General features: G+C 44.1%; 1 protein-coding gene across 1 annotated transcript; it reads right to left on the bottom strand.

Moving 5' to 3' along the window:
• Positions 1-690: 690 nt before the first annotated feature.
• On the bottom strand, positions 691-1,569 carry LOC108796906 (taste receptor type 2 member 40-like). The gene has a single exon (XM_018568462.1). The coding sequence runs from the start codon at positions 1,567-1,569 to the stop codon at positions 691-693; it is 879 nt and encodes a 292-aa protein (XP_018423964.1).
• Between the last annotated feature and the right edge of the window lie 10,515 nt (positions 1,570-12,084).

Here is a 12,084-nt window from a genome sequence, read left to right as displayed (position 1 = left end):
TTTTCAAATGACGAGCTACATGAGGTCTACCAACGAAAAAAAAAACCCTCCCTCGCTCTCTCTCTTTCCTGGCTGTCTCTCCTTGTTTTCTCTCCCAGCTGTCTCTCCTTGTTTTCTCTCCTGGCTGTCTCTCTTCACTCTCTTGACTGTCTCTCCTTGCTCTCTCTCCTGGCTGTCTCTCCTTGCTCTCTCTCCTGACTGTCTCTCCTTGCTCTCTCTCTCCTTTCTGTCTCTCCCCGCTCTCTCTCCTGGCTCACCTTGCTGTATTTTGCAAACAGTGCAGTGCAACAGGCTGTGTAAACTAATATTCTTTGATGTAATACATAGCACTTCATCCACCAATATCCACCAGAAAGATGTCAGGGAGCTTGGCTCAGCAGACTCAGGCTAATATGTAATCATGTGTGCACAGCTAAATAAATATACCAAAATGGAATAAAGGGGCCGCCATTCACACCCTTCCTGATCTACCAGCATCAGCTTTGAGAGCTACTGGTAGATCACCATCTACCTAATGGGCACCCCTGCCTTAATGAATAGACAAACTCATGTGTTGCACTTTAAAAGTCAGATCCGTGGAAGCTTATGGCATAAGGACCTGTGCTCAGACCTTTTACATTCCCAGCAACACTCTTCTATAAAACCAAAAAATAAACTCTAATGCTACTATACTATGTTACCAAAATGAGCTCAACGGCTGATTGTTTCCACTTGGCTTCTTGACTTGGGCTCAGAGTTTCTTCCATTGACCTGGCCGTTGGTTCCACGATGTAGGATTCTCAGGAAATGTTCTCTTAGTTTGTTTGTTCTGTAGATCAGGTAAATGGAATGAAGGGTTGGAAAAGCATTCCAAAAAATAAAGAGCGCTATTACGTCTAGGGATTTGTAGTAGTGCAAGACCGTCACATTGGTGCCCACCAGTAATACAAAGCAAAGAAGGCAAAAAGACATGAACTTGATAGCTTCGTAGTAAGTATCCAGATTAGCTGTCACGTTGGCGTTAGATTTCATTTGCCTCATGTGAAGGAACAGGGAGGTGATGAGAAGAATTGTTGAGCTGGAATATATAATGAATGGAAAACTATTTCCCATCGCTACAAAAATGTACACATGGGTCAGATATTCAGTCTCATTTATGGCGTGACCTTGCAGCTCCTTGGCCTGATTTACTTTGCTATCAACCCACAAAAATAGGGAAATAAAGCAAATGGAGAGCAGAACCGAAACCACAATCAGACGCACAACTTGTTGCGATAGAGTGGCCTTCAGACGCAAGAAGAGAGCGGTGTGGAAATTGGCAATTTTTAGGCAGAAGGTGACGGAAAACACAGTCGTCAGCCAAATGTTGGAAAGGTTGGAGGCGTTGGACATCAGGTACAGAAATAATATGGCAGGTACAGGAAATACATGTCGAAAGAAAAGAGACAAAAACGCATCAAACAACGAGAAAACCTGGAGGAACATTCTTACCAGCCCAAGGGAGAGCAAAATTTGGTCAACGGGACTCAAAGGTTGTCCTTTCAGATAGTCAACAATATGCACGGTTATGATGAATGATTGAGTCGTCATTCCCACCATGAAGGAAATTATGGCTGCAGCAAGATTTAGATAGTGCATGTTGCCTGCTGTACTCATAAACCTGGCCACCTCTCCAGCAATGAAAGGTATCGCTCTAATGATAGGTTTACTAAGCAATCTAAGGATCTATGAACTTGGTTATTTGAATGAATAATGCAAATTGTAGCGCAAAAGTGGCTGTTAAGCTGAAGCTATAAAGCTCCTGAAACTGATTTGAATGTCCTCACCGCAGAGACAACGTGTGCTGTACATTTTCTCTGACTGTATTTGCATCAAACCTCTACATTTTGGTTTGCAGTTACAAGAAACATAGAGACAACGTGAAAAAAACTACATGAACAAGGATGACCTGTCTAAAAATACAGAATTAAAATCTGAGGTTTGTGATGGAATGAGACATGTGGGGATATCTGTCAATTTCGTTACATTGCAAAACAAAACCTGCTCCAACCATGTCTTTATTGTGCATCTGTTTGAAGAAAAAAACTATCTCCTCCGCAAGGGATTATAGCTTGTTGCCAGTCCCCAAGCCCTGTCATAGAAGTCATTGTATCCTTGTACTGCAATTATGATGTCCATCAAGCTTAAAAAGTAGATTAGAATAAATAAACAGTGCTACAATCAGGGGCGTAACACGAAATCACAGGGCCCCATTGCGAAATTTTGTATGGGGCCCTGTGATTTCTAGTTAAGCCCCTTGCAGTGTGCCCACCTGACATCTGAAACAGCCCAACTGAGAGTCACCCTGCAGAGCCCACCATAGACTGTCTATGGTGGGTTCTGCAAGGTCTCAGGTCGGTTGGTCACACCCCTGCATATCTCTGACCTGTACACCTCCTCCTCCACAGTCGCTGGGAGGCCCCACCTCCGCCATCACCATGCCCCGCCTCCTCTTCCATCGCTTGCACCTGCCTTCTCCTCCACTGCAGACGTGGGGCCCGGCCTCCTCCATCCCCGGACCCCGCCGCCTCCTCCATTGCCGGGCCCTGATTCCTCCTCCACTGCCAACGCAGGGCCCAGCCTCCTCTGTCGCTGAGTCAGCAGCGACTGTGTGGAGGAACATGCCGCTGCACAGATTACGGACAGGTTGTCAGTGATCTGAACAGCGGCACGTTCCTCCTCACGGCCGCCAGTGACAGCCTCAGCCTGAGATGCCATAGCGACCCAGGCGACCCGCATGGCGACCCCTTTGTTCCTAGTCCTGGCCGGGCCCCCCTGTGCCCCGGGCTCCATAGCGGCCGCCTGGGTCGTTATGGCGATTGTTTCGCCGCTGACTACAAAGTAAGGCTGTATATCTGCTGTAAATGAGCCGGTCTAGATGCACAGTTGCCCAAATGGACCAAAGCATGATTTCCATGGCTCCACCCACTCTTCTAAAATGAGGAATAATTCTCTTATTTTTTAGATTTGTGATATAATGAGACATACAGATACTTTCTGGTCTTAGAAGGGTTCTCTGCACTTTGAACTAGTTCAGAGGTGGCTCTTTAGCTCCCTATGGTCCACCACACAATAACCTGTGGTATTACATATATATTTTTTAGTCCTTAAGCACTACTCTTCTGTCCATTGATTCCATGCTCTGCACTGATGATGGTGATGATCTACTTTTTATTTGTGTTATTATTTTCACTCCCACAAGGAAGGAGAGTGTGGGTCTTTGGGCCTGCCCTGAAGTCTAGGGGGGAGGATAAGTTAGCCATGAGGTTTCTTTCTCCTTAGAACCGGTTGGGGGGTCTATCTTCGGCAGAGCCCACCCGACTTAGTGCTCGGTGGCCGGCTTTGGCTGGCCATGAGGAATTGGTCTGCCTGGTTTTTCGACCAGGTGGACACGAGTGAGCTTTGTAGTGTGCTAGCGTGCTTCATTTTGTCTAAAACCCATTCCCTTCCTGGGTCTAGCTTCTGTGCAGTGGTTCTGTAATTGGTCTTCCTATAGCTCCATACTCTGGACACCACTGCCTCTGAGGACTTCCATTGCTTTTGGCACAAGGTCTATGACAGGTCTGCTCCCCCTAATGACTATCACTGTATCTACATCTATAACATAATAACATCATTCACTGTTCAGAATCCCTTTGGATTTTGGAATTTGTGGTACACACTACTTGTGCCTACTATGCCTACCACTGGTATTTCACCCCAAGGTTCCTGCCATCAATAAGGCCAAAATGTAGTAATATTTTAGTAACCTTGGTATGATTTTTTGGGTAAGTGGCTCTCACCGCTTCTCACGCTTACACTGCTTCTGGTCATGTTCCTACTAAACATGCCACGTTCCCACCACACCCCACCCTAATGTACTGAAATACATTTTCTTTCCAGAAAGGTGAACACATAAGGGGCATTTAGGACTGCTAGGAGCTCCATCCGGGGTTTCTAATTTCCCCAGATTGCATTCCAATTATTGTTCCCATACTTTGGCCCCTAGGGCTGCCAGCATTAAAACTAGGATTCTAGGTTTGCATATATTACACTACATATTCATGCCTGCCAACCTTGTCAAAGTTATCCCGCACTCTACTGCTGAAAATGTCACTTATTTGAATTTTGGAAGAATGTCTTTCTTGGCACAATATGGCTGTTAAAGTGTGCTATGTGCCAATACTCATTTCTTTTCCTTCCAACAACCCCAACACACTTCCCAGTGTACCTGTGTTGCACTGCACCACAATGGAAATTCTGTATGCATGATTTTTGGTCTGTTGTGGTGCATTAGGCAAATTAATGAATGGGTTGTCTTAAAGCAGTGGTTCTCAACCTCCTGTGTAACCTCAGGACCCACATTTGTCCTTGGCCATTAAGTCGCGACCCAAGTCGCACAGGCATTCTGGTGCAGGCGTACGAAATGTGGGCGGAGGTGAGTTTGGGGTACCATTCAAATGATTGGCTACGCAACAGACCTCCCAAACAAGAATGCACAGTAGGTGCGATTGCATGGTACAGTGTGTTAATTGCAGGGTACAATGAGATTAACACATTGTTCTAGTGTGAACGGGCCCTCAAAAACACTGACAGACACACAACCCCAGATACAATCTTACACACATATACACTCCAAAAAATATATTTTATTTTTTTCTGATACACTCAGTATCCCTTCCTTACGAGTGGATCCTCAGCCTGGGTCTAGTGCGGGCTGCTGTGCTGTGACAGAGCTCCATCCATATGTGCATTACTTGTACAGCTCCCTTGTGTGCCCTGTAGAGGTGGCGGGAGCCAGAATGTGATGTCACTCCGGTCCAGGCACCTCTACAGGGCACATGAAGGAGCTGTAAGCTATGCATGTATGGATAAAGCGACCTTGCTGCCATACCCCCAGCCCACCCCACCTCAAGCTGACACTCGGCGCCGAGCAGCATATTTTGAATGGTGGCTTGGCCCGAGAGCTGACAGTACTGCGCTAGGGGGTAGCTGAGGAGCCTCTCACCTAGAAAAGTGGAAGGCATGCTGTGACCCACTGAACACGGGGTTGCGGCCCACTTTTGGTTCCCACCAGTTGAGAACCAAGGTTTTAAAGTATAATTAAACCTAAAAACAAAATGTATTATATTACAGTATGCCAGTGGTAAGATGAGGTGACTACATGCATTATCTTTTTTTGTGTTGGCTTCTGTTCCTTTATTTTCACCTGGAAATCTGGGCAGTAACATGCTTCCTTTCTTAGGGTCGCTCCACACTATGGAGGAGCAATGGAGCTACCCTTGGACAGCACCACTGTCACCCTGTGGAGAGTATAGTGTTACATGGTCTAACAAATAATGATGGACTGGACAAATAAATTAAATCTAAACTCCAGCTAACACTTTTTAAGCAGTTGCAGCCTAAACCATTAGCTTAGAGCATTGTAAGCACCCCTGTCAGTGTTAAATGGTCCTCAGCTCCATCTAGGGGCCCAATTAGGGTTTAGACCAATGTCTAGTAGGATGTAGTTCATGGTTGTGCAGCAGCTGGTGCTCTCCTCTCCCTCTCTGGAATGTGGTCGGGCCCTCGAAGTCCTCAGGGATAATGTAGGACCAGCAGTGGAAGCTTGCCCAGCATTGCAAGTGATGAGTTGACATCTCCAAGGAGGTGGCTACATGGTCAGAAAAGAGGAGCAACTTCCATCAGGTAGGAAGCATCCAGGACTATGGAGTAACATAAGGATTACTTCATGGTTTGTGGTTGAAGTGCCTGCTTCTCCCTCAATGCCCTTAAGTCCCAGAGTGTTTTTTTTTTTTTATTTCACAGATGTCTCAGACTCATTATACATTGCAGTATACAATAAAATAAAATATATCATTTCTGGGACAGGTTTGGTAGCAGATTTGTATATCTTTATTTCCCAGGTTGTTTTTGTGGAAGAAATAGTGAAACATAAAAAAATGCATTTTCCTGTACTTTTCCAAACACAACCTTCACACAATTTGCACACCTCCACATATTTACCCCAAAATGTAAGCCTCAAAATTAAATTAAAATGTAACATTGGTGCAATATCTGTAATAAAATAAGTCAAGGCAACAGGACTTGTTGTATTTTTCTTGAAGATGTTTCACTGGACATCCGACCCGCTTTCTCAATTCAGAATTGAATTGAATTCAGAACTTCTGAATTGAGGAAGCTAATCGGATGGTCAGTGAAACGTCTTCAAGAAAAATACAGCAAGTCCAGTTGCCTTGACTTATTTTATTACAGATATACCATGACCTGGATGAATGAGAACCTTCACAGACATATTGGTGCAATGTTCATGTAACATAGTGGAATGGTAAATCTTAAAGTGAGCATTTGGATTTTACTTTAGGGGAGTTTTATTTCCCTTACCATGCTACATTGCAACACACGCAGGGGAAAAAAACGGTTTGCCTAAATTGGTAGCAAAACAGTATGACACGATCAAGTTGGGTTGGTGAGGGCACAAATTAGCTCAATGGTGACTTTTTCACAGGTTTGCACTCACTAAAAATCCACATGGCTTTACATTTATGTGCTGTACATGATCATCTGATGGTTGCACAATAAATGCAAATGTCATCCAGATCATCCAACATCATTGTTGGGACCTGGGGATTAATCTAAGCAGTTTTTTATATTTGTGATAGATAGATAGATAGATAGATAGATAGATAGATAGATAGATAGATAGATAGATAGGTACAGATATACTGGGGGGAATTTATCAAAGCACTTGCAACTGTTTTAGCCTCTGAGATCCAGTGGCGGAACTACTGCCGGTGAGGGTGGTGCCGCCGCACCGGGGCCTGAGCCTACGAGGGGGGCCCAGTATCCATTCAAACAGAGCCCTGGGGCAGAGATGGGGGGGCCCGTTGGTGTCCGGCCGACGGTTACCATCGGATCGGTATGCGACAGGCCCCCCCATGCCTATCGCCAAAAACTGTGGAGGGAGCAGAGAATAAAAAAAAGCCTGCAGGCACTGCAGGGGGCAGCCCTGGGCCTCGGCCGTGAGGACTTAGCAGACAGCCGCCTGAGTACACGGGAGCGCTGAGATGGACACAGACACACGGGTGGTTTTCTGCAGCCTTCCCCAGCAGAAAACAGCCAGAGGAGGTGAAGGTAAGTTATCGTGCCCCTGTTTTCTTCAGAGCTTGCACTACTTTTCCAACTGCATGTTTTTTTTCACCTTTTTTGCACGTGTTTTCATCTGCACTTGTTCTGGGGCTGTCTGAAACTGGAGCATCACCTAACAAAACAATTGCAACTTAAGAAGTCCCCATGACCACTTCTTCAAGATGCGACAGTTAAGCTTTTTGCCTGGAGTTACGAGTCTTCTTTCTTAGAGTCTATTAAACCTCATTTATCAACAACATTACACTAGCTGGATAAGTCTGGTGCAAATATTTTCCGTGCAAGTTCAAACACTCGCAATTGCTTTGATAAATTCCCGCCACTGTATATTACTTTTTTACACACTTTTTTTCCTTCAATTGGGTCTCAATATGATCATTGGAGACCCGGTCCAAATACCTCAATGCAACTGTACGGATCACTTCTAATAGTGGCAAAAAGTGAGGGTAATTTTTCATCAACAATAACATCACGCTAGTATTTTATAGTAGGGGAAAGCTAGAACAAGAGTAAGCTTTGCATTTCTGCCTGTTCAGATGTTTCCTCAGTTTCTGACTGGTGCAACAGGAACAGGAAGTGAGAAGAAATCACTCTAACAGAGCATTGGATAGCAAAAAAAACCTGACGTGGATTCTGCTCTTTTCCCCATGTTATCGAAAAAAAGGGTTTGGTTTTTTTTGGCTGGACATAGGTTTTAATGCTGGAAGTGCAGTGTATATCCTTTCTGTTCACATAAACATACCACACTTAAGGTGCCCATACACTGCACGAATTTCACCCGTTTTTTGGGGAACCAGCTGAAATTCGCACAGTTTGTGGGGCACCTGTCAGAATACAATGAAAACAGAGTGATTCCTCGATCAACACGCTGTTAGTGTTGATGGAGGAATCAGGTCTATTTTTTTTAGATTCAAATAAAATAGATCACTGTATGGCCAGTTTTATGGAGCACTCTCTAATCCACAGAAGGCATTCCCTAAGGGCACTTAGATCGTGCCTGCCCAAATAACTCTTCTCTCAAGTGTATGGCAGCTCCTGAGCAAGATTGTGTTCTGGGGGACAAAAAGGTAGGACTAAGAGGTGCTCACAGGCAACAATTGTGTTCAATTACAAGTATAGCTTTATTTATAAAATATATCAATAGGTAGGTACAGATTTCTATTTAAAATGCACACACTACATGGCCAAAGGGTTTTGGACACCTGATCATCCCTTTCTAGGACCATGGGCATCAATCTGGAGATGGCCTCATTTTGTGAGTCTTCTGAACAGACTTTCCATGAGATTGTGGTTGGTGTCTGCAGGGATTTGTGAGGAGCATTTGTGAGGTCAGGTACTGGATGAGAAGACCTGGCTCACATTTAGCATTCCAGTTAATCCCAAAGGTGTCCAATACGGTAGAGGTCAGGGCACTGTGCAGGCCACTTGATTTCCTGCACATTAAACTGGTCAAACCGTGTCTTTAAGGAGCTGGCTTTGTACACAGTCATGCTGGAATAAAAAAATGGCCTTCCCCAAATTGTTACCACAAGGTTGGAAGAGCACAACTGCCTATAATGTCTTTGTATGTAGTAACATTAACAGGGCTCTTCACTGGAAACACCTGAACTCATCATTTCATTTAGGAATGGGATGTCCAACAAATTCATATAGATGAGACGGGCAGCCATACAGTGTACAACTTCTATATTTTCTATTTTGGAAAATACTGTCCCTTTTACTAAAGCATGATGTGCATTGTTCCTTGTTTTCACCGAGCTATTCTTTCCAGTGAATCCCTGGATTCGGATTCAGAACCTTTTTCTATCTTACACCCACTTGGCCAAGCTTTGAAGAATCCTGTTGATCTTACTTCTCAGCTTGGCTGTTGCCCAAATCAGATAGACGGATTGCAGAACTGGAACGCAGTCCACAATTGCATAAAACAATATACTGTCCACCTGGTGAAAATAATAATAATACACAATAACTTGAGCTGCGACACTATGGACAGTATAATACAGAAACGATATGGCCATAAATTTCATAAGTGTATAATAAGTGTCCATTTGGATGGTTAAGTTGCCGTTGGCTCTTATCCTGGAAATGTGATGACACAAAGAAACAACAAGAAAAGTTAATGCGAAACAATATACAAGAAGAGGCAACGTGTTTCCCAACACAAATACTAAGAGGAAGGCAATGTTGACTGTGGACCCTCCAGTATTTCCTGTTGTATTGCACTCTGCGTGTATTGAGGTAACAAAGTCCTCTTCCCATGTTTGGATAGAAGCATAACAAATGGAAAACAGCATGGAAATGACAATAAAATGGATGACCCTCTGCAAGATAAACCTCTTCATTCGCTGTAGGAAGTCAGTGTGGAAATTGGAGACCTTCAAGCAGAAGACAACAGAGAGGAGGGTGGTCAGACAAAAACTGAACTGAGTACTGAAGACCTCAGCCACGTCGACAGCACAGCGTATGGGAGACGTGTTCAGGTAACCTTTGAAGAAAGTGGTCAGGATCCCATAGGAGAAGGAAGCTACTTGAAGGACAATTCTTGAAATCCCTAACGCGGTGAGAATTTTGTCCGTAGCAGAAATCGGTCTCCTCTGCAGCCAGTCGATGCCATTGACAGCAACTATAAAGGAGTTTATCATCAGCCCTATTGCACACACAATTCCTGCAAAAGTAATACTGAAATACTGTAAGATGAAATCCTTTTCCAAAACAGTGGCCATCACCTTGCTGAACTAGCGCTCTCGGTACAGAAGAATACGTTTCATATTATTTACTTATTATGCTGTTTGTGAAGGGACTTGGAAGATATTTGAATATATATGCAAACTACAATTCAAAACATTGGAGCTTGTACAGATGAATAACTATGAACTGATTTTACTGTCTGCCATTCATTTCTTGTAATATGGAGTGTTCTGTTAACCCTTTCCTGTCAAGGGGTCATTTATGCCCAGCAGTGTCAGTATAACTGTAAGACAAATTTGCATGCATTTCTCCTTCCTCTTCTTCTTCCCCTTCTTCTTCTTCTTCTTCTTCTTCTTCTTCTTCTTCTCCTCCTCCTTCCCTCTCTCCAACTCCGATTCCTCTTCTTCCTCCCCTCCCTCCCCCTCCCCTTCACCCCCCCTCCTCCTTCCTCCTCCTCCTTCTTCCTCTTCTACTTCTTCCTCTTTTCCTCCTCCCTCTCCTCCTCCTCCTCCTTCTCCTCCTTCTGACACTTGCTCTTTGTCTTTATAGCATATCAGCTTGATGTGTGTACATATATCTTACATTGACCATGCTTTGGGGATGCTTTTATAAAATATTTGCAGAGCTGTTCTCTCTGCAAACATTTGTGCTGTAGATTTGCACGTCATTATGGCCATTCGATGGAACGGAGAAGCATAGGAAATCTACCACACAGAGGTGAAAAGCTCTGTGAACATTTTATAAAAACACCTCTATGTGTTTTGTCTCTGCTTGAACTGTCCAACATCTAACGCATCTGCACATAAAGTGCTTTCTTTATGGACCGTATGTATCAATATTCTTATTGAGAACTGAGGTTATTTCCCTACAGCCAGGATCAAACTATCAAGGCAGATCTGAGAAGATGTAACACCAGTAACAGCACATTAATTTCTAAGGTCCTAAATGCCACTAAGGTGGACTCATTACAAAACTTGGCGGAAGTGAGACATAAATCTAGCAAGTCTCCGGCAAGGCTGTTTTAATTGATTTTAATAATAAGTTGGTTTTATTTTGGTACCGTCCACTTTAAACCTGTTTGTCTCAACACAAATAACTGGTTAATCACACTGGTGCTGAGAAGACCTGAGAATGCCCGGACATTTTGGACCTTGCTAGGCACATTGGCTCCACGGGGAAGTCTTCTACAGAAAAGAATGGCTTGGATCCATTTTATTATTTATGTATAGCTCTGGAATGAAAAATGTTCAACCATTGCTGACCCTACCTTCCTTCCTTGAGTTTTCTTTGGTTCCTACCCAATATGCACAAGCCTGCCCCTGCCAATGTAACCAACTCCAGGTGCTCTGTTGCCTGAACCTACAAACATACTCAAATTCTATGAACAGTTATTCATTCTGAAGTAAAGTCTACTCTGCCTATAGCACTCCACCCCGCGCACACTACTGATAGCTCCTGTATTCTACTCATTACAAACCAATGCACCTTCTTGTCCCATGGAGCTCTGTGCACTATCACGTACAAAGTGTACATATCTGGGAGATGTGCAAAGGAGAATTGAGAGCTAATAAATCCTCACACATGTCTTATATTTGCTCTTAGATTTTATGTTCAACAAGTATGTCAGAGAATGACTTTGGGTCTTGAAAAGGGTGACACGTTGACCAAAGGACTTGCAGTGTTACCTTCTATTATCTATTCTGTATTACACTTTTTTATCAGAGGAGATGGGAAACTGGATAAACTCAGGGACGTGCGGTCAGGGGAGACAGGTGAGGCGGAGCCTCACCTAGTATTATGAAGGAAAAAGCTGTCAGCTTCAGACTTTTTCTCCATTCAGATCGGCTTCTATCAGGTTACACAGCAGGGAAATCCTCCCCGCTGTGTAACCTGTCATGAACGGAGCACTGCCTGTTAATTACAGGCAGCGCTGCATCTGACTTTTTAGAGGTAGTTAGCTTACACAGCAGCAAGCTTCCCCACTGCTTGTGTAAGCTAACTTGGTGAGGCAAGAGCTGTCACAGCCTCTACTCTGTGTTAGAGGCATGAGCTCTGTGGATAACTTGGACCAATGGCAAAGTGCCATTGGTCTAAGCTGTCCAATACAGAAAAGAAAAAAAACGCACTGAGGCCATCAATCTCGATGCCTCAGCAGTGACAAGCAAGTGAGGGACAGGGAGTCTTCTCCCTCCCTCCTATACACTAGCTTGGGGACTGGGTTGGGGAGGGGTTTAATCGGGTGGGGTGGGACTT

The sequence above is a fragment of the Nanorana parkeri genome, unplaced genomic scaffold (assembly GCF_000935625.1).
Source record: "Nanorana parkeri isolate BGI_ZX_2015 unplaced genomic scaffold, ASM93562v1 scaffold1192, whole genome shotgun sequence".
Classification (NCBI taxonomy): domain Eukaryota; kingdom Metazoa; phylum Chordata; class Amphibia; order Anura; family Dicroglossidae; genus Nanorana; species Nanorana parkeri.
This window is presented reverse-complemented; position numbering and strand designations above follow the sequence as displayed.

Excerpts from the sequence above, each read along its gene's own strand:
- LOC108796906 (XM_018568462.1), bottom strand. The coding sequence starts at position 1,569 with ATGACGACTCAATCATTCATCATAACCGTGCATATTGTTGACTATCTG.